This window comes from Cynocephalus volans, chromosome 5, assembly GCF_027409185.1.
Source record: "Cynocephalus volans isolate mCynVol1 chromosome 5, mCynVol1.pri, whole genome shotgun sequence".
Taxonomy (NCBI): domain Eukaryota; kingdom Metazoa; phylum Chordata; class Mammalia; order Dermoptera; family Cynocephalidae; genus Cynocephalus; species Cynocephalus volans.
Window position 1 is genome coordinate 129,729,661 of NC_084464.1, and position 26,551 is coordinate 129,756,211.

The 26,551-nt window shown below is 35.6% G+C and overlaps 1 protein-coding gene across 1 annotated transcript in view; it reads left to right on the top strand.

Moving 5' to 3' along the window:
- The first annotated feature begins 5,791 nt into the window (after positions 1-5,791).
- Positions 5,792-26,551, top strand: part of LAMA2 (laminin subunit alpha 2) — a 547,521-nt gene continuing 526,761 nt past the window's right edge. The window contains exon 1 of the mRNA XM_063098359.1: positions 5,792-5,906. Within this exon, the coding sequence (XP_062954429.1) occupies positions 5,792-5,906 (115 nt within the window). The remainder of the gene's footprint in view (positions 5,907-26,551) is intronic.

The window sequence follows — 26,551 nt, forward strand, 5'->3', positions numbered from 1 at the left end:
TTTCTCTTTCCATGCCTGGTTTATTTCACTTAACATAATTTTCTCCAAGTTTATCTATGTTGCTGCAAATGACAGAATTTCACTCTTTTTATGACTGAGTATTATTCCACTGTGTGTATATACTCCACATTTTCCTTATCCAGTCATCCATGGATGGACATTTAGGTTGGTTCCATATCGTGGCTATTGTAAATAGAGCTGCAATGAACGTGGGAGTGCAGGTACTCCTTTGACATGATGATTTCCATTCCTTTGGGTTTATACCCAGCAGTGGGATTGCTGGTTTGTGTGACAGTTCTATCTGTAGTTGTCTGAGGAACTTCCATACTGTTTTCCATAATAGCTAGCTGTACTAATCTACAGTTCTACCAACAATGTGGAAGAGTTCCTCTTTCTCCACATCCTCACCAGTGCTTGTTATTCTTGGTCTTTTTAATAATAACCAGTCTAACTGGGGTGAGACAATATCTAAGTATGGCTTTAATTTGCATTTTCCTGATGATTAGTAATGTTGAGCATTTTTTCATATACCTGTTGGTCATTTGTACATCTTCCTTTGAAAAATGTCTATTCATCTTCTTTACCCATTTTTTAAAAAACATGTTACATATTACAAGAACATGTTATATATTACAAGAATATATAATACGTTTTTTTGATTCAGTCAAAAAATAATGGTTTCTTATGTTCTCCACAGGAAAACATCCATTCATTTTACCAGTGTGTTTAAGATAATTCTAACTCCTTCTTTCATTTAATTAAAGTGTTTAATTCATTTTTACATTCTATTCATAAATATAACCAGACACAAATTAGAATATGTATACTGTATTATTTCATATTGACACATATTTTGTTCTTTTAGATAGATTTGTGTATGGTTTCATGTTAGGATTTTGTATATTGAACGTATTATAATTCACTTAGTAAAATATTGATGTTTAAATCTGGTATGTTTGTTGGAGGGATATGGGAGACTTAGAGTGAAATTGTCATTTCATGAAGATTTCTTTCTAATTAGACATTCACTATTACTGGAATTGTGTTTTGTGCATTACATTCCATTGATGTAATTTTAAACTTCCATTCTACTTCACTATAAATGGAATTTTATTATATCTGACTCCATAATTAGTGGGTTTCAGAATCGTTGACATTTAGTAAAATCACAGATCATAGTTTCTTTGTATATTCTGCATTAAAATGCATTGTGTGCACTTTCAATTCTGTTTGAAAGAAACTACCCTTGATTTACATAGTCATTGTATAGAAGAGTTCTGTTTAAACTCCATTGCTTGATTTCATGGCTCTTTTTTTTTCTGAAATCATTTGAAAATATTTCCTAGGGTATTTGCAGCTATTAAAAAATAAGATGAAACTTATGGATTATAAATATGCTTGTCTGAGTTTTCTCTAACAGTAAGTCTTTCTAAAGCCTTAGTGCATCTTAAGCTGTAATTGTAGCTTTCTCTCGCAACTTTTTTTTATTCTATACTTTATTATAAAAGCTCTTGTAGAAAATTAAGTATTTTTTGTAATGCTTAGAATGTTTTTTTCTTTTAAGGAGTGAAATTAAAATATCTCTTTTGTTTCAAGCTCAGGGGAAAGAGCTTGGTGAGAATAGGATTTTTTCCTGGATTGCATGCTTTTGGGATTTGGTGACAGAGCTACTGCTGTGGAGGGAGGCTGGGGAAGGAGGGATCTGGGCTGAAAAGGGAGGCAAAGACTTAGATTTGGGTTCTAAGAGGTCTGCTGCTGAAATATTATTCTTCCCAGGAAGATCTCAGAAGTAGGCATCCAGATTCAAGCAATCATTTTTTCAGCTCAAAGCAGCTCTTGAACTGCCAGACCCGAAGGGGTAATTTCCCTACTGTAGTCTTAAAGTTGTCAGTTCTAGGACCACCATTTCCTCAAGGGTCTGAGACCCGAGGATCCATGCTTAAGACACATCTACTCAGTCCGCTTTGATGCGAGGAACATTTAAATTTCATCCAGGTCAAGATCACCTGCTAGGGCTGTGCTTAAACATTACCACACTCCCTTCTCCTCTTTTCTCTTTGGAAAGAAAAAGGTCATGGAATTAGTAACTACCTCAAAAGATGGTTTTCTGATTCATCATTGCGCTACACTCTTAGTTCTTCAGATTGGTTTGAGGGCATCCTGTTCCTAACTTACAGTAACAGATTTGGGATAGAAATGCCTTTGACAACAGTTTTAATAAGCATTTTAAATTCTACAATAAAGTGATTCAGAGGATCATTTTCCTTTGTCTCTAGTTCCCTGGATAGGAGTGTCTGGAGGTTGGATTTCCTGCTGAGTTTCTTAGCATTACTGCCAGGTCAGAAACGAGGCATATTAACATGAAACATTTTGTTCTGCGTCTGGGAGCCAGAATATAATAAGCATTGTTAATTTGGTTAAAAGCAAAGACAGCTGTTGAAGATTAGTCTTCCAGTGTATGTGTGGGAGTTAACAGAATAATGTTTTTCCCAAGATGTTTATAGTTTTCTTTTGCTTATATGCAAATAAGCAAAAGAAATTAATAAGTTAAATGAAATAAACCATTTTGTAATTTCAGTTGGAAATTGATTAACCAGTACTCATATGAATGATGTATAAAGTTCTAGAAACCAGATAACTTCCAAAGTGTTTCTATACTATACTTTATATTCTGGGTCATAGTTTCCTGTGGTATAAATGCTAAGCCAGATAAAACAACTCTGTTTTTGGACTTCTGGTCAAGATGGAAGAATAAACAGTCTCCAGTGTCACTCTCTCCCACAAATCAACCAATTTACAACAATAAAAAAGCAATGACAGCCAAGCTGGGGCCGCTAAAGACCAGAGTAAGAGGAGGAGAGACCTACGGAGTTCATGAAGGCAGGAGAAGCCATGATGAGAGAAAGCAGAAAACGCTTAGACCATTTCAAGCCCTGGCTGCTTCCAGGCTGGAGCTGTTGAGTGCACAGAGCAGGAGCCGGCAAAAGCCGCAGCTGTGCGCTTTGGATGAAGTTGCTTGGAGGCACAGAGGAGAAGAGGTCCTTGGTGGCTCCCAGGCCAGCAAGACCAGTAATAGGGTTCCCATGGACCCACATAGGAGCAATGGGCCACAACAACTGAAAAAAGGAGCCACTCAGAGGCTGGTGAGAGATCCCAAGGGCCTGGCGCATGGCCCGTCCCTTGGGACATGTTTGCAGCACAGGTGGTGGGGGAGAAAGGCCCATAGGGAGAACACTGGGGCACAGCAAGGACAGCTGATCTGCACCCCAATCAGCGCAGGGCCACTCAGTGGAGACTGGTCAGGAATATAGAATTGCAAGGGGTGCAGTTTGATGAAAAGACTCAGGCCCAGACCAGAGTTTTGGATCTCTTGAGAGCTGGAAGTATCTATAGTCAACTATTAAAACCTGAGCTGCACAATTCCCTTCCATAGGGAATCAGCAGCAAAGCAGCAATCTAGCTCAACCACACAGCTCAAGTACTGGTCCCCACAGGAAGTTCCCCCATTTTAGAAGTAAGCAAAGGACAACAACTTAGTTCCAGTGCAGAGTTTAAATGGTGGGAACAGCAAATAATACAACACAGAGTTGAAAGGAAAAACAAAATACCTGCAACCAGAGGCAAAGTTTCATATTAACTAGTAAAGGTCTCATTTCACTGAAGAACAACTATAACACATGGAAGGACTGGAAGTCTGCTGGGATACCAAGTCAGAAAGTGGAGAGGGCCAGGGGCCACAGCAATGCCCCCCAGCACCCACAACCAATCCCCAGCGTGGGGGCTGAGGGCCTTGGCCATGCCCCCCTGACACCTACAGCCAGCCCAGTGGCAACCACCGAGCCACCACAGGAGCACCCCGGGCTCTCCTGACCAGGGGCAGTGGGAGGCCTTGGGCCTTAGCCATGTCCTGCCAACACATGCAACCAGCCTAGCAACGACCACCAAGCCACAGCAAGAAGTGCCCTGGATTCCCAAGCTGGGATGGTGGGGGGGCGGGCGGGGACTTGCCCACACACCCCCTGACATCTGCATCCAGCCCAGCAATGACCAAGCCACTGCTGGAAGCCCACCAGTCTCCTCTATGGGAATGAGGGTGGTGCCACAGGCCTTAATCCTGCCTTTCATCCTCCCTCCTTCTTCCATCCCATTTTCTTCCCCTTTCCCCTCTCTCCCTCCCTCCCAACTGCTCCACAACAACATCCTAGAATGTAAAAAATAATATTTACAAAATTTCATTTTCTTTTAAAAACAACAACAACTCTGTTTTCAAAATCAACCTTTGTGGTAACTATTACTTAGAGCCCTGACCTAATTAACAACTTGCAGTTAAACCACTATTGTTTAGGGATATGTATTCTGATAATTATTTAGATTATACAAATTTATGGAAATATGTATAATGAGATTTCTTTGGAAGACATAGTTTATATATTGAATTTGAACGTCTTGTCTCCATTTAACTTTCAAAAGCTTTAACTATGTTTCTGTTCTATCCAAAGGCTAGTACTAGTTATGTGTCAGGCATTTTATTCATGTGTTTTGATTATTCTTGTGGTCCCTGAGGACTGGTACTGGACCATAAGATTTTTATGATATGATATAAAGGCAAAATCTTTTTTTTAAAACAAAGTTTTGGAGGTATAATTTATGTATAGTAAAATTCACACAAAATGGCAGGTAGATTATGTTCGACAAATATATACACCCATGTGACCACCACCCCCATGAAGAAATAGAACATTTCCACTTTCCCGGGAAGTCCTCGCTGGCCTTTTGCAGTCTCCTCCCACAACCCCCCAAACTCTTATCTGATTAGTTTCATCTATCCTATAATTTTCTTTATATGAATTACCAACTATGCACTTTTTGGTGCCTGCCTTCTTTTGTCCAGTCTAATGTCTATCAGAATCACCCATGTTTTTGTGTTCAACAACATTTTGTTTCTTTTAATTACCAAAAGTTTCCAATGTTGATTTATTAGCCCATTGATGACATTCAGACTGTTTCCAGTTTTTAGCTATTATGGTTAAAGTTGCTATATAAAAGCCTTGTATAAGTCTTTTTATGCACGTATGTTTTCATTTCTCATATCTATCTAGGAGTAGAATTCCTGAGTTGCATAGAAAATGTACCTTTAATTTTACAAGAAATGGGCAAATTGTTTTCCAAAATAAAGGCTTGATTTTATTCTAGTGGTTTCCTTACTTGTAGGAACATATATGTTCAGTAAGCTAACTTTTTGGATAACGGATGATACCGTAATTGATATTTTTTCTCTCTACTCCTCCCTTCCTTTCTTTTTTTGTAGAATAAATAAATGAGAATATACAGCTTGCTCTGCACGGGAAGATTTTATTTTTTAAGAGACTGGCAAATTTAAGATTTCTATAAAATTCTACATAGGTGTATAAAACAGACTATTTTGTTCAACTCTTAAAGCATATTTTTAGTCACTTGTTAACTAATTGTTTTACATGTATTGTAATCATGAGAAAGGCAATGAATGGTACAAAGGAAGAAAAGAAAAATTCCAATTTATTCATTAAGCAAGAATGTGTTGAACACATACAATGAATAAGAAAAGGTGTTCTACACTGTAGATACAAAGATGAGCAAGACATAATTTTTTCCCTTGAGAATTGTATAGAGAAAAATGTAAATGTATCCATACAAAGAGATTAATATAGGTAGGATGTATGTGGAAAGGGCTTCAATAAAGTTATTAAAAATCTATTTTAGATTCTAAGAAAGTAGAACAGTTTCCATTTCATAGGACAGTTTTATAGAGGAGATGGAATTCAGACAGAGCCCAACAGAAGAGCAGAATTATGATGGACAGATCAGGGAAAGAGCAGTTCAGGGCAAGGAAATGGCGGGTCATGGAGTACGGGTGATGGGAGAGGCAGGTAAATTAGAAAAGGGTAGACAAATTGGGAGAACAGAGGATTAAGGGACTGGAATTTAAGTATAAGTTTATTACTAGAAAGGAAAAAATTAAGTTTGTGATGAGAGAAAAGAAGCTCAAAATTAAAGTTTTGAAAACTTATCTACTCTGAGAGATTATGAAAAGTAAAGATGGTTCTCCTAATGTGTTATTGAGATGGAATGCTAGGACGGACAGTCATTGGCTTGATGAAGTCTGGAAGCTGTGAGAAAGGTTATCATTACAAGAGCAATTCTAATGCTAGTAGCTGGAGACTCTTAAACTTTCAAGTTCCATATTTTTACTAATTTTTCAAATTTGGTTAAGTTAGCTGAAGAAAAAAGACACCTCATCATTGATTTAATGAATTATTGTAATGATTTATTCGACTGGTGTACTTTTTCTTTACATGGCACATTTTCTATGAAAAAAAGATCAGTTTCACTAACTACCCAGGCTTTTTGTTACGACTTTCCATATGGGATAAACATCCATATGAACTTAAGCTATCTCCTGTCTTCACTGTTGTTTAGATGATGTTGATAATTTGGTTTTACTTTTTATTATCTAGAGGTATTTTAATACAAGATTCCTTTTAAAAACTGTGTGCTTGTAGCTTATTTCAACATAGTGACTAAAGCTACTATATTTCTACTTCTGGAATCGATTTGTGGGGATTGTCTATGGTATATTCACAACTGCAACAGTAAAGCAATCAGAGTTAAGCTCTCAGAGCAGATTAGAGGGTGCTTTTCAGGAATAAAATATAGTCAAAATATACCAGGTGTAAAAATATTTTTATGTAATGGAATTGCCTTAGCACACAGTTAATCTAAATTAAATGAGTTTATAATTGAGGTTTGTGTGCAAGGGAAAAGAAAATTCATCTGTTACATAGACTATACATATATATTTAATATCACAGCAAAGTCTTAGTTATCTTTTGAGAGTATGTGTGGATACCATTAAATGCAGCTACCTCCTTCTGCTGTGGGTACGAGGATATGGCAAACCTAGGCAAAAATTGGAAGAGTAAAATGGAAGAGAGAAAATTGGAAGAGGAAAAATAGCTTCTTACCCATTTTTTCCTCAAGATTGTTAACCAAAATAATTGCCAACATAAATAGTTATGGGAAAAAAAAAAGAGATTGAATTTTTATTTTTAAAATAGCTTTTTATGGCTGAAGGTTTGCTTCAATTATTTTACTATCAGAACTCCCCAAAGCCACATGGTTTGGGGATGTTATTTTAATTTGATACTTCAAACCAATACTTTGTGCTCATTGGCTCCCTAGTGTCAATAGGGAGATAAGTGCCACTTAAATAGTAGGTGCATTTGATTTTGCACGTTAGAAAATGTATGCATGTTTATTAGAAAAGTGAAAGCTAAAATCAGCAAATAAAATGTAAATGCAAAGGGCACAACAAAGAAATTCTACTTATGATAAGGTTTGACTTGTATAATTTAAGTGTGTAATCCTCTATAATACATGTATGTAATACTTGCTTCAAGTTCAACAAACCTTCTGGGCAAAGTACATCCCAGTCTAGTCTCAAGCATGTCTAATTTTGAAATAGCTATGCTCACTTCAAAAGAAGAATTTGCTGTAGTTTTATTTTATTTTATAGGCTTTAGTTTTAAAGTTTTGCCACCTAAGTAGATAACAAAGGCAGCTTTCACGAACACCTGCATTGAGAAGAGTCTTATGAGTACTTCGCAAGATTAACGATAAGTATATGTGCTATTCAGATCATTCTTGTTCTTGAGCCTTAAGGTGAAGATAGCAAATTCTCTAAAACAGACTGATAATTTACATGGGTTAGTTATTCTTGAGATCATTATTATAGAATCTAAATATGTTTTTATTTATAATGTCTAAAGTGTGTTCTGAAATTCAGTAGGATATTCTTATTTATATAGTATTTTCAATTTTTTATTTTCCTAAAAACAACAAAAATATATTTCCTGCAAATGTTTTTATACCTAATATACATTACTGATTTTAAGTAAAAGTCAAAACGCTTAAAACAGTTAGCCAGATCCATTTATGAATAGCTCTAACTGGAGCAGTTTTTTGCTAGACCCTATTTGGTGATAGAAATAAGGTTGAGGTGAGAGAATAGTTGGTCTAAATTGAAATACTCTGGTTTCACAGGGAACTTTGCCTGAATACCATTGCTACACATTAAATATTTGGCCAGGTGATGAAAAATCAACATATATTTGTTTCTGCCAAAACATTTTGTGAATATTTTACTCAGAGACTTACATGAACAAGGCTGATGGAAAAAATATTACGTTTCTTAAAACACACACACACATATTTTCCCTCTTTTAATTGCTCACCTGTTTTTCAGATTAGTCTGTGGTTATCTTTGAGGAGTTATGGGAGTACAGGGCAAGAGCTAAGGAAGGAATTCTACCTAGATCATATCTGATTCTCTTAGAATTTTGTGGAACAGCGTGAGCGATGTCTTCCCATTGTGTAGGATAAGCACAGCCCTCTGAACAAGGCTTAACAGCAGTTTACCACAAGCCAGTTATAATATCAAAAACATCGAGACTTTTCTTTTCCTCTCTATTTGAATAATGATAAATGCCTTCTTGCTGTGTGAGAACTACTGAAGTGTGTTTCTCTGCAGGTAAACTTGGCAGTGTCTTATGTAACTCTACTCTGTGGGAGTATAACCTAAATGGTGTGAAATACATTGTCTGACAAGAATTGTATCACAATTTAGAATGATGTTTATGCAAGTGGATAGTCTGCCAGTTATTTTATAGTTCAAAAAATGGACCTCTAAGGCCACAATATAAAACCCATCTTTTTCTGTACATTTTTTTGAGAACTATAATTGTTCTTTGTGGGAGAAAAATGGAAGCGCAATCACTTGGCCATAGTCCACTAAGTATATATGATGAGATAACTTGCCTGCTATTTATTTCTAAAATAAGATGTATAATTAATTAGTCACTATTTTTTAAAGTATGTAAAAATATACTTTTTATTGAAATTCAAATATTTAATTGTGTTTGTACCTAATGCCTGATGATTCTCATGTTGGTCGATGTTATCTATTATCTAACTGTTGTGTCATTCTTCTTTGCTACTAATTGTCTTCATCTGTCTCCCTTGGTGATGATAATTCTGCTTGTCAGAGCAAATGTCAATAGTGGTTTCATCGTTCTAAGTGGGCAGCATAATAGCCAGGTGACCGAAAAGCCCATTTGGCTAATTGTGATATGGGAATGGAGGCCAAAAATTTCAGTCCTTGGCAAATTTTCAAAAAACGTCATTCTATTGATTCATATTCCCATTCATTGTGTTTGTAGGCACTCCAAAATAAATGAAATAGTAATAGAGGACACTAACCATAGATTCCAATTTTAGCAACTGAAACAATTGGTGTTTTGAATCACTGAGCTTCTAATACAAAAGTACTTCAAAAAATTCATGGAAAGATTATCTTTTAATTCTATTAACTTTTTGAAGTACCCTAACATGGGAATACCTGACTAGTTATGTGGGTATTTGTGAAATGGAGTATGCAGTGCTTTTAATAATTGGGCATGTCAGTCAGTTAAATGACTAGAATTTCAAGTCTTCGTTTTCTTACGCTTGCTTTGTCTTTGTCCAATGATTGCTTTTTTTAAGTTAGAATCTGGTTGCTCAGAGCTCCAAGGTCCTTTCCTGTTGGGTGGTGTTTCTCAAAAGCGTGAACATTGAGAAGCTAAGAGGCATCCCACAACTCTGAGAAGCTGTGGTGTCATGGCAGCAGTGGCTATGAGGTCAGCTTGTGAACTTGGGGCTAGAGGCAGGTCATAGTCTTCATCTCAGCTTCTTTTTCACCTGAACATTAAAGTAAAATTGGAAACCTGTTGGCCCTCAAGTTGGACCTTTCTCTGTTTGAACAGGAACGATGTGGGAAAGTTACAATGCAGATGGTAAGATTGGATCTGATGGGGGGGAGTTTAACATCGGTGAGGAGTGTTGACCTCTCTTTCCCCCTGACGTTATCTTTACAATTTGGGTTACCCCTTACATATCTCAACCCACCTGATCTTGTTTTCTTTCATTCTCTTTGTATTGAATTTCTTTTCCTTTCCTCTATCCCATGGTATCTCACTGCTTTCTTCCTACCCTTCCCATTTTTCAAACATTATGAATTGAAGTGCCATCTATTTCTAAAACTAATCATCAAAGCAATATATGTTTATTACTCACTTACTACAATTAGCAACTATACTTAAACAAAAAAAAGAGAAAAATTTCCCATCAATCCACACTGGAAATTGGTTGAGTGCCTTGAAGAATTGTAATAGTTTACAGAGAAGTTTATTTTAACTTATTTTCTTAGCTATTTAAAAGTTTGTCTAATGTTCTCAATTTAAAAAGTCATTTTATCTTTCATTTTACTTTCCTTTTACTACTTTTTTATGCCACCAAAGATAAGTTAAATTTTATCTAATATGTGGCCTGTTAACCTCAGTGGAAAATAGGCTCCTTTTGCTTGCTTTAGGATTTATATGTTATTATTTTTACTCCTGTAGGAAAGTAAAATGAGAAGAACTTGACACAGTACTTATACTTCCTTATGCGATTTTAACATCTCCACAACCCCTGTACTGAATGTGTACCATTTTAAGTGTCATTTCTTCATCTTACATCCATTTTGCTCTTTTACTCTACCCCCTATATCTCTCTTCCTTTCTTGTTGTTTTCTTAATATCCCCGTTTCTTCTCTTTATTCCCTTTCCTTTAAACTCATTGTTGTAGAGTATAACCAAGTGTGACAGAAAGGTTAGTTTTGCTATTTTTTGTGTGTAAGAGAAAGGGTTGAAAGTAAGAAAATGTAATTATTTTTCCAAATGTGATGGTGTTTACCAAAACATTGGTATCATTACTGTACATTTTCTAAACTCACTATTCAATTTAGTGAAAAAAGACTTCTGTTATTTTAGAAATACTGGGAAAATAGAATTCAGGATCAAAGGTAAACTTGCTAGAATGAATGTATATATATTTGCATGCCAGTAATGTTTATCTGGAAACAATGTATTTTTGATTGTAAAAATCTACATAATGCCAAATTATCTGGAGAGGAATTAGAGTTAATGAAAAATAAACAAATGTTCAAAATCAGAATTTGCACATTTATCATCCCTCAAACTGAATTTATCATCTTCCATTCCTATGTCAGCTCTCCTCCAATAAATACTATCTAGAAAATCACTGCCACCCAACCCATTGCCCAACCAGAAACCTAGTAGTATTCCTCATCTTCATCTTCTTCTTTCTCTCTATTACACCCAATATTCCCTTGTAATGGGTACAATATTCATAGTATTGTGCAAAATATGTACATTTAAAATTTACAGTATAGAATTTGATTTGTGACTCTGAGCTCTACTCTACTTAGGGCAAGAAACTTAATCTGGGTGCTTTCAGTATAATCCAGTAATGTTTTGATTATTTTTCCATTAAAAATGTCTTCAGTCCAAGGTTCAGCCTCCTGACTGTTCTCCTATTATGGAAGATGAGAGCATATGTAACTTCGTGGTGTCAGGACTGCGAGGTTTGCCTTTTGGATTTTGATGCAATATATCAACACAGAGAATATATTGTGATTGCTTCAAATAGTGGTAATCAGAAATCTCTCTTGGTATAAATCCAGTTTCCTCACAGTAACCTCAGAATTAACTTGAACCATACATTCCATCTGACCCATGGTGTTTCTCCTATGTCTGTCACTTTGCCCTGTGTACTGGTGATCTTTAGTAAATGAACTGGCTCCCACAGTTTCCGCAATGATGGGCCCATGAGAGCACTGGAACCGTATTGGAACCTCCCTTTGAGAACAATGAGGCACTCATGTGGATTGTTGCAAGGGATTGGTTCCCTGCTTGTCCCTATTTATGCATGACTCACACACAATGAACTGTTCTCTCAATATCTGCAGGAAGCAATTTTGAGTATTCTGTGTTTTAAACTTTAATGTACAATCTGTTAGACAATCCTGATGATAATAATTCTCTCACTAATAATCATCATCAATTATATAGTGGTTAATATTTGCTACCAATCAATCCTATTTTTTGAAAATCTGTACGGTGAGCCTTATGAAACTGCCATTTTTATAGGCTAAAAATGGCTAGTAGTAGCAATTTTATATGGTTCAACCTGATATTCCTTCATCAGTTTCCTTACAGTCTCACAACCATTACAGTAATTCAGGTCACCATCATCTCACAGCTAGAAATCATCACAGTGGTCTTTTAATGGTTCTTTTTGCTTACAATTTAGTGCTCTCACATTTGTTTGTCATTCTTTACCTAGAGTAAGCTTTATAAAATTCAATAGCATTGAGCCTCTCTTCTGTATAAAATGCTGTAATGTCATCTGATTGACCTTAGTGTAAAATCCAAGCTCTGTTAATGTGAGTTATAAGTCATGTAGCCATACATCCCAGTTAGTCTCTGACAGCTCTGGTTTACACCTGCTGCCCCAGCCTAATTGATAATGGTGCCCCCTTTTATTCTCAGAAGTGGCCTGGTTTCGATGATGAATTATGTGATCACCTTATTTATAAGATGCCTCATGATCTGGCCTGTCCATTTCTCTGCAGCCTCATCTCTCACCACTTTTTAAATCATAATCTGAGCTGAAGCCATTCTGAACTCCCTTAGATTTATGGACTATGTCACACTCCCTCAGTTCTGAACTTGAGCCTGTGACGTTGCCACCGCCTCAAACACTCCTCTGTGAACCTGACTAATGCATGCTAACTGTCCTACTTGCTTTTATACACTTCCTTCAAGAAGCATTTCCTGATCTCTAGACTAGTTTGAATTTCCCTGCTTTCTGTATTCATGTTTGCTCTGGAATTCTCCCAATACTCTCTTCCCACTTAATCATCTTTGTACCAATTTCTGTGCTGTCAGAGCGTGAATTCTGCCAAGACAAGACTCTCACTTTATTTATCAGTGTCCCCAGGACGTTATAAATGTTTGTTACACAGATGTTACATGTTACATATATGCATGTAATATTACATATGTATATATGAAGGTACTTCAAAAATTTTATGGATTTATATGACCTTTTAATTCTATTTTTCCATAATCTTTTTGAGGTACCCAAATACATGTACACATACAAATATATATGAGTGTGTGTGTGTTTGCATGCATGTGCATGTGAATGAATTAATGAGACAAAAAAATAACTTTAGAGTACCTTTGCATTTTGAGATCTGCTCTTGGCTTTTTATGTTAGCAGAGAGATTTTGAGAGAGTATGAAGCACTATAACAAGGGAGAAGAAGAGAAAGAGCTTAAGGAGGACCAAGTCTTGAGTATCAAGAATGAAACAAATAGAAAACAACCAAGAGGCGTTGAACTGACAATTTGGATGGACCACTACATCCCATTTCTAATCATTTGATCCTGTCTTTGTGCTATTGCTCATACTTATCTGAGCAGGGCACTTAAAAAGCCTGACACCCATTATATTTTGCCTATAGTGTGCAAATGTATTAGAACATCTTATATAGTTAACACAATTTTCAGTAATTGCAGAAAGTAATTATGTTTGAATGTGAGGAAGTATCGGACTAAGATTATCACTCTTTTTAAAAAAAAGTTGGTAACAGTTAAGTTAAAAAAAACCAAACAATTTCTGAAATGGTGAGTAAAAGTAAGGGCATTTAAAATCCATTTTATAGGATTTAATTCCAGAAGATGAAAGTGGAAAGCTGAAGTGGCATGTCATTTGTAAACTATTTTTGTGTGTTGTATTGTGCCCTCCAAAAAGAAACATTGAACTAACCCTTAATACCTAAGAACATGACCTTACTTGCAAATAGGATCTTTGCAAATGAAATCAAGTTCAAGTGAGGTCATACTGGTGTCTTTATAAGAAGAGGAGAAGAGATAGAGGGAAGAAGCCATGTGGAGAGGGAGGCAGAGACAGAAGTGATGCACCTACAAGCCAAGCAATGCCAAAAATTGCTGCCCACCACCAGAAGTTAGGAAAGAGGCATGGAAAAGATACTTCCTCATAGAGTCCAGAAGTAACCAACTCTGCAAACACTTTTATTTCAGGCTTCTAGCTTCCAGAACTGTGAGAGAATAAATGTCTGCTATTTTAAGCCACCCAGTTTGTGGTGACTTGTTATGGCAGCCCTAGGAAACTAATACAGCTATTTCAAAAAGGAGGAAATATCTGGTATATTCGATATGGAAAGAATGGAGATAAAGATGATAGAATGATTGGAGGAATAAGTATTTAGGATTTAAATTGTGTGTTGTGTTTCGTTAGTGCTGTCAATATTGCTGCTTTTTTTTTTTTTTTTTTAATAACACAAGTACTCAATTCCCAGTGTGCTGTAGTAGTCTGATCGGGCTAAGCCATGCTGCAGGAACAAATAAAACCCCAAGTTTCAAAAGCTTACCATTACAGAAGTTTATTTCTAAATCATGCAATGTCCAGTACAGGTCCATCTGATGACTCAGGGTGCCAGATGTTCCCCTCTTGTGATGTCTCCAACTCAGCAAAGGGCTTCTGTGATTGCTATGGCAGAGGAAGAGAGGAGGGTAGAGCTGGCACTCTAGGTCTTCAGTTCTTCAGCTAGGAAATTGTACACTGTACTCCGATCCACATTTTAGTACCCAGAAATAGCCTTATGCCCCTCCTCACTGCAAGGGGGCTGAGAAATGTAAGGGGATTCAAGGATATTTGATGAGAACTGCTGTCTCTGCTTACATGTGAGGACAAAAGAAACCATTCTTCAAAATCTATTAAAATCACAGTATCTTCTCAAAGATTTTAGTTACTCCCTTAATTTGGCTTCTTTTTTTATCCCAGTATTAGTCTTTTACAAGCTTCTTCTTACATATATATTATATACATGAGGGGTCTTCAGAAAGTTCATGGGAAAATTCATGTTGTCTTTTAATCCTGTTTTTCCATGAACTTTTTGAAGTGCCCCCATAGCTGTTACACAAGTCCTTTTATTAACGTGGTGTTATATTTGTCCATACCAGAACTACTGACACCATAAAATTCTTCTTCATCCAAAATTATTTCTGCCTCAACATTCATTTATGTTCACTTCTAACTGTATATGAAGAAGAAGAAAAGTAAGGAGAGGAGGAAGAGAGGAAGAAGTCGTCCTACTGAAGATTTTAGAGTAAAAGAAACATCCTGACATTTTGATTATATTATTTTTTGTGTTAAACTATAATTCATGAAAATGTACTGCAGAAAAAATGTCCTCTATATAACAAACTAAAGTTTTGCTCAACATTCTTCTTATTCCTTTATATAAAAAAATTATACTCCTCTCTTAGATACTGGTAAGAGCTCAATGCATAGGTAGCTAGGATACCCCCACATCTTCTCCCTGAATTGTAGGTCTAGCTCATGGAGATGTGTTACTTATCAGCATGTGGATATGCTATCTGATTCCAATACAGGCCAACCACCCGTTCACATCAACCCAGTTGCAAGCACTCTTTACACAATTGCATCTTTTTCTTAGAAAAGAGGCTTATTTGCATGTGTAGGTCTCACAACATATTTTTGAGATACATATTTATAACTGTTTACAAAAATAATGTATGAATATAGTTTGGTTGTAAAACATTCAAGTGAAACTTTACACCCATTAGGATGGCTGCCATTATAAAACAAAAACAAAAAATAGAAAGTAAGTGCCGGTAAGGATGTGGAAAAATTAAAACCCTTTTGATGGGAATACAAATGGTGTGGCCACCATGGAAAACACTATGGAGATTCCTCAAAAATTTGAAAATAGAATCACCATATGATCCATCAATTCCATTTCTGGGTATATTCAAAGTACTAAAAGAATTAAAAGTAGGGTCTTGAAGACCCTTGCACACCCATGTAAAGGGTAGCATTATTTACAACAGTCAAAAGGTGGAAGCAACCCAAGTGTTGACAGATGAATGGATAAACAAAATGTGATGTATATGTAGAATGGAATATTATTCAGCCTTTAAAAAGAAGAAAATTTTGACACATGTTATAACATGGATAGACCTCGAGGACATGATGCTAGGTGAAATAAGCCAGTCACAAAAAGGCAAATACTGTATGAGTCCATTTATAAGAGGCCCCGATAGCAGTCTGATTCATGGAGACAGAAAGTGGAATGGTGGTTGCCAGGACCTCGGGAAAGAGAAGAAAGGGGAGTTATTGTTTAATGAGTGCAGAGTTTTAGTTTCGAAAGAGGAAAAGTGTTCTGAAGATGTGGACGGTGTTGATGGTCACACAACAATGTAAGGTACCTAATACTACTGAACTGTACACTTAAAAAAAGTTAAGGTGATAAATTTTTATGTGTATTTTACCACATTTAAAATATTTCAAAAATAATATCCTCATTCCTGATGATCTACCCAGAGAAAACCACTGTCTTTTTTCTTTAGTCATTAGCTTTTGTCTTATGGATTTACATACATGTGTATTCTCACATAGCAATATATTCTTTTTAATTCTTTGATTAGCTTTGTTTTTCACATAGATACTATCTTAATGCATATTTTATTCTGCATGGCAACGAATGTTTAAGTCCTGTTATGAAAGAAAGAATAGGGAAACTTCCTGGGCTCCAACTGAATAGACCTTTAGTTCCCTTCTCTGACACATGCTTTTGTGGTCTTATTTCCACTGGACCGAGACTCTCCATTGGTTCTTCACTATGAACCATTCTGGCAAAATTTTTCATGTTCCACCCGATGGAGGATTTCTACCTGGTACTTCTACCACTTCCCTAACGTTTCACCTAAAATTTCCTGCTCTACTTGAAGACTGTGAGTGTCTGTCTGTCTATCATCTGTCTGTCTGTCTACCTGTCATCCATCTATCTATGTATCATCTACATGGGGAGGTAGAGTGTTAGAGTGAAATTGCATCTTTTCAAAACCCTTCAAGATTTCTTAGCTTTGAGTCTGTTCTAAATTCTTTTAAAAAACTTTTCTTTTTGGGGGGGGGGTGTAGCTGGCTGGTGTGGGGATTCTTTAAAAAACTTTTTGGTGGTAGTGGGAATAGGGGTTGGAGTACAAATGTTAGCTCTGGTGTAGGTCTCTCATCCTTAAATATGAGCAGTTTACAGTTTCAAGGATCAGAACATATGATACCCCAAATTTATAATCTCCAGAGCTTACTCAGATATTTATTATTCTTTAAGAATAACTGGTTTTTTTCTCAATATTTAGGGTGAACCCAAGGTAAAGAATCGGAAGGAAAATTCTCAAAACTCTAATGCTTTAGTAGGCTCCCAAATTACTGACAGTTCAAATCTTCTTTTTTCAACATGGAGAAATCCAAAATAATAGTATATAATACCAATATTGTGTCTTGGTTAATAAAAAATATTATAAGCCTTATTTTTAATACTTACTTTTTTTTAATATTGGTAATCCTTTTTCTGAGATAAATTCAGGAAAAACAGCCTTTCTTCTGAGCCCCTCTCCCCTTTTGAAATAAAGTCCAATTTGCCAGTTAGAAATATTTAGTGTAGTGATAAAGCTCAGACTTGAAAGGGATTTTAGTATTCATAAGATATAATGTTGTAATATCATTGGTAAGACTGTGGAACAAGTCCCAGTACACTTAAGCTCTACTAACAAAGATGAAATAGAGAATTAAGTAGGTATATGCTGAATCTGATTAAGGTTGACATCCAGCTTGGATATATTCATCCTCTAAGGTATAGTTTTGGGTGTAAATTATCAACCAAGCACAAAATGATAGAGTTGAGAGCAACCGGATACCAAGATCTGGTGGATTTTAGGGAACTGAAAATGATCTATGGTTATTGAAGTAGAGAGTTAAATGGGATCTATAGCTGATATTAGCTGTGACTAATACCATGGCTAAAGCACTCCCTGGTCAACATGCTAATCTCCTCTCTTCTCACTCCTCTAGAACAGTGGCCTTCAAACTCGTTTCTTGGTAAGAAATACATTTAAATTGTGACTATCTTACCTTCTTAATACACATACACACTCACACACACACAAACATAATAAAAATGTCATGAAATGCCTTAAGAGATACTTAGACTTCTTACAGTCAGTGCACCCCAGTATTTCTAGTCTATGTTCTTTTTTTTAATGCTGGTTTTGACCTATTAAGTCAATTTCAAGATCTGCTAACAAATGGTAATAGAAATTTGAAAAAATGCTTCCCAGAGTGTTTCATTTTATGTATTTGACTTCATTATGAGAATAATTGAATGTGTGTTGACTGAGTGATAATGAATCACTTCAATTTTACCTGCATAGATAGTAAAACATGTTTTTGTGAACTGGAATCTTTGATCGGGAAGTTTACTTGAAAATCTTCATAAAGGATTTCTCTCAGTTCTTTAGTAAAAATTCATGTCTGTGCATGCTAAGGCAAAAGGAAAGTAAAACTCTGTCTTTAAAAATTGCACAACTGTTATATCACCTTTCATATGATCATCTTTAAGTATACGCTTCTTAATTATCCCGATGGAGATCAACGAAGTTCAGTTGTATTAACATGGTGACCTTCTACGAATGAGATATAAAGCTGTAAGACTGTATTAACAAAAGATTACTGAAGGATTCAAAATTCTTAACTATCACCAGTTTTAATCTTTAAAATAGTAGTGTTTCTTCTTCCTGAAATATTTTCCAAATTTTTGTCTGCATTATTTTTATTATTAGTAGGTTTTTTTTGTTCATTTGTTTTCAGAAATAGAAAGCCAGGAAAATAAGGTCAACATTTTCTCTATTGGCTCAGGAATGTGGTAAAGTCAAACTCATGATACGAAATTTGACCAAAAATTTTCTTTTATTCACTGTAATCTTATGTTTGGTACATGGTAGCCATGCTGAATAAAATCATGAATATATCACATATTTACCTTCACTTGACTTGAATTTTATAAGGTTTGCAACTTCTTCTAATTTATCTACTTCTTTTGTAATCAGCAGAGTATCTGATGCATAGTACACAAGTTGAATGTATGAATAAACAAAAGATTAAACGCTTAGGTATTTTAAACAGAAAAGAAGATTTCAGTATCCAGCAAGTCCACCCAAAGATAGGAGACAGATCGATGGTTACAAGTAGGTAAGCAGAGTCACCATGAAAGGCAGGGAGAAACAGAAGAGATGATCAAGGAGGCTGAGTCGAGACTGGAATATCCATTCACTATCTTATTGGCCAGCTCCTACTCCTCATAAGATAATTAGCTTAAGCATCACTTGCTCTGAGAAACAAGTGTCTCTCCTAGGCAGATGGTGTTGCCTTTCCTGGTTCTCCCTGAGTGCTATGAGCAAACCCCATCATTGCCTTCTAGAAAAACTTCCCTTTTCCATTCTTGCCCACTCCAATCTGTTCTCTTCCCTGAATCCGGAGACATTTGCCATTCTCCTATTTTAAAGTTTATAGTGATCTATCATTATTCCTATAATAGAAACCAAAAAAGGCTCTGCCATTCTTGCCTATCATTGGTTTACCATTCTTTTTCAAGTTATGTTTTATCCATACTGGATTCTTTTGGTTTCTTGAACATGTTCTGTTCTCTCTACTGCTTTAAAAAGTCCTTATCTCTGGGTGTTCTTATTGCTTTGAAAGATCACTTTCACCTAGCCTACTCATTTTTCAAACTTCAGTTCAAATATCACTTTCTTAGGATAGTCTTATTAGTCTGTTTCCCAACCCTCACCCAACTAGATATCCCTTTATTAAGGGTGTTATTATTTCCTATGCTTTTCCTTTATAGTACTCATCATCGATTATAATTATTGACCTACTGAACAAGTTAATTAGTGTCCCTTCCTTTTCTATTGTAAAATTTAAGAGGGCAAGGCCTATTTTTGTTTTCCTTAGCACCTTTCTCTCTTTAATGTTAACACATTGTCTGGCACATTGTAGAAACCTAACAAATATTTGTTGGGAGAAATGACTATTGAGTGAGAGAATAAATGGATAATGCATTCATCAGGATGAGTCATAAGGACATATATTTTTGTGGTTAATATTTTGTTTACCTCCATGGCTAAAACTAAGAGTGCCATATCCTGACATATGACCTGGAACTCAAGGAATGGTTTAATATGCAGAATATGATTTTAAATATGAATGAGAGATGGTTAGTATTTTCATGAGTACGGAATTATATATTCCATAGAGGAAGATATCAAGAGTAATGGCATGGGATAAGCATGGGGCTTTTAAGGTAACTCATCTGAGTACAGAGCTTTCTTTTGGTGATAATGGAAAATAAGGCCTGTTGGAGTGAAGCATGTGAATGAAAAGCCTTTAGAATCAGGAAGAACAATTTAGACTAAATGAATCTGTAAAACTTTCAACAAACATTGACCGGATATCTACTGGTTACCAGCCATATAATAGTAGGTGCTAGGAAAATAGAGGTAAATAGAATGAGATGGGGGAGATTCATTGTGAGCTCTCGAAAAGTGAAATACATTATAAAGTTCGTGATAGGAAGTTTAATCTGAAAGCTATATCTGTGATAGGGAGGGGACTTGTTGAATAAATGAATGATTCAATCAAATAAATAAACTAACCATGCTTTTAGTGGATATTCTGTGTTTGGTTCTCTTGACTGTGAAATTTCACTTTACATTTCACTAATTTTTTGGTTCACTTACACTTACTTGAAGAGATTATTAAAATATAATTATCAAGATTTAGAAGCAAAAAATAAATGACATGCTGGAAAAACAGATGAACTTAGAACTAAAAAAAAAAATAACAGAGATGGTAAATATGTGAGAAACAGGATAATTAGTTTCATTCTCAAGATGCACCATTAAATATAAACATATTCTCATGTGGTAGATGGTAGTTTTATTTTCCGTGCTCAGCGTGTTATCTACTGATGGTAATTTTTCAAATGCACCGTGCAGCTAGGGGTCATCAGATGACCCACATGCACCTCCGTCACTGAGAAGTTCAGAGGTAGAACATGAAGGGGAACAGTGTTGGCTTCTGTTAATCTAAGCCTAGAGAACACTGTCTAAATTTAGCTATGTTCAAATGCTCTACCATAAAAGAGCAGCAGAAAACAATCTCATTAAAACAAGCTCAGAAAACAATTCCAAGATATATGATTAAAAACAAACCAAACAGCAGAAGCCACAAATAGTGTGACCTTTTCTTGCCTTCTACTTTCACTGCTTTAGTTCTTCAAGTTTTGTTTCAGACATTAAGCTTTTTTCATAGCCATAACTTTTGTGGTTATTCACCCATCTCATCTATTATTTTTCCCCTTCTATTTTTTAATTTAATTTTTTAAGGAGAAATTAGAAAAAATCTTTATAAATTAAGGTTTTGACTCAAGTACTTTTAAAATAAGAGGGTCTACAATATCATTTAAAAGTGTCTGTTCTGTTGTCACTTAAGTTACTGTTTATTGAAATTTCATTGAAGGCTAGAGAAATCTTTTTTTTCCAGTTTAGCTTAAAAAAAGATGGACAGCAGCCAGAAATGATGAATAAATTAGTATCCTTTTAATTTAATTTTTAAAGCTATGAATCAGCTCATCTAAATGGATTCTAAAAGTTTTTGTGTGTTTGAACACTGTTGTCATGGAGAGTAAAACTTTGTTTTTTCAGTTGTGTATAACGGGGGTGGCAGATTTCCACTAGTTCATGCTTCCGTAGATTAAAATAAAGTTTAGTTAGGAAAGATAGGTCTTAATGGAATTGTTAATATGTAGTCTTATTTTGGATGACATTTAAAAATCACTTGTATTTTTTACCTATGTATTGTGGAGTATATTGAACAATTATCAATTCCACTGGTAACAGCCTTGGTTACAGTTAGCCTAAGGATTTACCCAAGGGAACTCACTAGGGTTGGCAGGGCTAATGGCAAGGTGTGGAAGCTGAGGGATTGTTCAAGAGACCTGTGGGCAGGAAGAGCCCCACCTGTGCAAGATTTCCTAAGATGTGCTCTATAGAACTCTCATTGTCATTCCATTCCACATTATTTAATATCATCTTTTTACTTTTTTTTTTAACATAAACTATTTTTTTAAGGCATCTAGGTTTTATTTCTATGTAATAAAAAAAATGTGTCTTGGGTAACTTCTATGTTTTGGAATTAACTGTGATTTTCTTTGTGGTCTTGTACATAATATATTTTTCTAAATGACCAGGAAACAGTGAAACTTTCATAAGTATTTTTCTATTCACTAGCTTACCAGAGAGAACTAGTGGAAATAATATTAAAAAGAAATCACTAAATGCCACTAATGGGTAATGTAGAAAAAACACAGCACAGTTATATGGCTTAGATGAAGAGAAAAAGAAAAATATCGACTTTGTCAGAGTACCACTGTAGTTCAAATGAGAAGTTCTTCAGATAAGAGGTACCTTGTGAAGAATGAGCCACTGACATTAATAAAGGTCTGGAGAGACCAATTATAAAATATATTTATGGCAGAAAGCTCATTAGGTAAATATATGTATGACAAAATCAAGATCTCAAAAGATCTTCAAAGATTAGAGTGATATATCTGTTATAATGTGATTAACAGTGATATGTTAAAGCTTTTATGATTTGTTCTCCAAAACTTGAAAGTCTAATACTTTATAGGAACTCGTATCTATAACCTTAGGGGGTACAATGGAGAGAAAGTTCATGAGGTGTCAGCACTCTGTTAGGATTAGAAAAAATGCTAATGTGATTTTAAACAATATTAATAGACATGGTTCAACTTAATACAAATCACCAATGATGTTGAAAATGCGCAATCAAGGGATCCTACTGAGATTAAATGAATTACTCATAATCTTTGAGTTTGGGTACAGAAGTTTGCATTTTTACCAAACTCCTTATATGCACCCCAAAGTTTGCAAATCACTCCTCTAAAATAAGAAAGGTGATATCCCTGATCCATCTTTGTTTGCTAAGTTAAATCTGGAAAAAATAAACCTCAAGTGCCATACTTCAGGGGGATATAGGAAAGTAGGTTACTTGTGGAGTAAAGAATGAATGTGGCAGTGAAGGTTTATAACATCATGTCATTTGAGGAATGGCTGGGGTGATGGCAAATATTTATCATATACGAGAGTGGCCTCAGAGAAGGTATACCAGTTGTCTTCAAATATCTGAGTGAATATTAATGGGAAGAAGTATATTCATGTGTGTCTCACTTGCCTAGAAGCTTTGATTAAAAATACATTTTAGTAGATTTAATTATGCTGTTTTTCCTCTGGTGGCCTTCTGTTAGCATTTTGAAAACCTAGACCTATGAAAAAAAATATGTCACTAAGATACACTTGTTACACCCAGCCTCTCACTTCTGGACTTTTTAATCAACATAGTTGCCATCAGACTGACCAACGAGCTTGCCTGCTAATCCATCTTTTCTTTGTTGCACTAATACAGCAGGGAGTGGAGAACAGCTCTGTTCTTGTTTCATCCTCCTTCTCTCTGTCCTAACATCCAGGTGCCAATAACAGGGGACAGGCATTTCTACCAAGAGTCATTGTTACAATAGGTTGAGTTTAAATCCCAACTCATTTCCCACAAAATGAAGATATTGTTTAGTGTAAATTTCAATAGTGACATGTAGGTTAAATATTTGGACTTGAAGACGTTTTAATTGTGCTGGTTTTTAAATGACTGGTCTGGATGTCTGAAGTCTTTCTGTATACATAGTCATATCTGTGGGTCATTTAGTGTGGAGGGAAGATTCTAAGACGGCTCCCAAGAATCTCAACCCCTGGGGTACACGTCCTGTATAATCCCCTCCCCTTGAATATGGGTGGGACTGGCGAATATGCTGGGATAGCACTCTCATGATTAGGTTTCATTTTAAGATAAAGTAGAAGGTATAATTCCATTCCCTAATTAGTTTACTTTGAGTTAATCAAAGGGAGATTATCTTGAGTGGGCCTGACCTAATCAAGTGAGCTCTTAAAAGAGGTCTAGAGCTCAGAGAGCTCGTCCTGCTGGCCTTGAAAAGGCAGACAGCCCTCCTGTGAGAGGGCCTCATGGCAAGGAGCTGTGGAGGCCTCTTGGAGCAGAGAGTAGCCCCCAATTGATATCCAGCAAGAAAACACAACTGAGCCAACACAGAGAGGCCAGCTACTTGGCTGCCTCGTGAGACCCTGAGCACCAAAGCTGTGACCAACACTCCTAGTCCACAGAAACTGTGGGATAATCAATGCATGTTGTTTAAAGTCACTGTTTGTGGTAATTTGTTACACAGCAATAGAAACCAATATATCAAGATTAAAATAATATCACCAAACAAGAACCCATTACTCAAGTGCTGAGCTTTTTCTAATACATGTAACTTCTATTTATATAATCTCTACCTATTGATTTGAAAAAGGATCAGATGATAACAGAATTGAAAAGTTTGAATGTTATATTTCTTTTTTTTCTTTTTTTTAAACTTTACCCACAAAATGGCATCCAGTTTGGACATCACCTAATATTAGTTCTCAGGTGTAAATTGTTGAAAGTTGAGATTTTCTTATTGATACTTCTCTGGTAATATTTGATAGCTATGTCTCATTGGATACCACAGTTAAACTATTTAAGAAAGTTGAGAAACGTATTGTTTAACCAGGAGCAAAGGTAAATAAAATGATAATTTATATCTTTCCCCTAATTCACAGACATTAAATTTTAATTTAATGGTCTACACTTGTGGCTTGTTAAATTGTTTGACATCTAGTTTGACTTCAGCTTTCCAATCTGAATGCCCTTTATTTCTTTCTTTTGCCTGATTGCTCTTGCTAATACTATGTTAAATAGGAGTGGTGAGAGTGGGCATTCTTGACTTGTTTCTGTTCTTAAAGCGTTTCCCCATTCAGGATGATATTAACAGTTGGTTTGTGGTATATGGCTTTTATTGTGTGACATCTTGCTGAAAAGTAAAATGTCATATCACAGATAACTTTTTCAATTGCGAGCTCATCAACCTCATTTGTTCATTTTTTTTACTAATCTTTGATGATGTATCTATTCTGTACCAAATAGTATGCTACGTGTGGGGATAAAAAGATACATAAGACTCATGACTTATAGAACTTTTTAGTACAGTGTGTGGGGGTGGGGTGGGGGAGAAACATAAAGAAATGAATATGCCAAAGTATTTTAGCTACTGGGTTTGCACATTTACTTCTCTATGCATCATTTGGATTTTCTGAGCCTTCAATGTTTTCCATTTTTAAGACAAAGCTCAAAGGTCTACTTTTTCATGAAAATTAATTGGTCTTTTTAACGTCTCCAACTATAGAAAAGAGTTAAATAAACAATGGAATCTAGTAACATTGAAAAGTACTTTCAATGTAATATTGAGTGGAAAAAGCCATATTTTATTATGTGATTCCAATTTCATAATTCTACTCTCATTACATGTATATGAATATAAAGAGGTTGGCAGTAACTTAACTGCAATGTTAACAAGTTTTATCCCTGATGAGATTGTGGGTGATTTTTAAAAAATTATATTTATTCTATATAGTAAACATGTATTACTTTTATAACCAGAAAGATAAGCATTATTTTTTTAAAAAGAGAGTGAATTTAAAGTGAGACAGTGATTGTTACATATTTTTTTGTGGAACTTGCTTATGAAGGGAAAGAGGGACAGAGATTGTGGGAAACAGGGGGAGATGAAGACCTGAGGGAAGCTACAGAGTTATGAACGGAGATGATTAAATATCACTATAATCTGGGCGGAAGTAAGAAATTGCAGAGAGTGAAAGGCTGAAATGTCAGGGAGAAAATGAATAGCTTAGCAAGATTTTTAGGGAAGCAGGAGTGATTCAGATTTGAAATATAGGTTACAGGATCAGCCGTGAGGAGGAGAAAGAAAACTTCTTCTGAAACCACAGGGAAGGTGAGAGTTGATATAGCCATAAAAAAATATAGAGATGAGAGTGTGGGAAGTTAAAGGAGTCTATGCAGGTAGCCTAAACTCTTGCTTTGAATTAGGAAGCCAGGTCATTAGCTGATTGACTGGGGGTGGTCTTGGGGAGGTTAAGTCTGGAAAAATCCAAGTAAATCAGGCAACAGGAGAAAGACTTGATTCCAGACTGGTGAACAGATTTGTAGCTGGATCAGCCATGAGGTTGAAGTACCTTGAACTTGTAGTGGGAACTCTAGGAATACGAGTCTTACCTTTCATATGCAAAGATACTATACTGGTTCTATAAAGAGTCTTACTCATTTCCCAGTTTATACACTTCTAAGCTATTTTCCTAAAACACAGATTCTTTTGGTTTATTTCTTAACTGATCCCAGTCTGCCTGCTGTCATGCCAAGACACACCACTACCACTTATAAACTGTCCCCTACGACATACACAATGCATACTGTGCTTGAATCAATCCAAATTGCACACCTTCCTCTGAAGATTAGTGTAAAATTAAGGAAATGCGATGTTTAGTACTTACCATTAGTGCACATCACCCCAATCTGAGATGAATGTGGCATGAATATTTTAATGCTTTTAAGAGTTAATAATATCATTTAATCCTCACTACAACCCCAGTGAGGCATGTCTTATTTTAAAGTTAATAAGAAGATGATGCAGACAATGCCAAGAGAGGGCTACTAATTTCTCAAGGTCACAA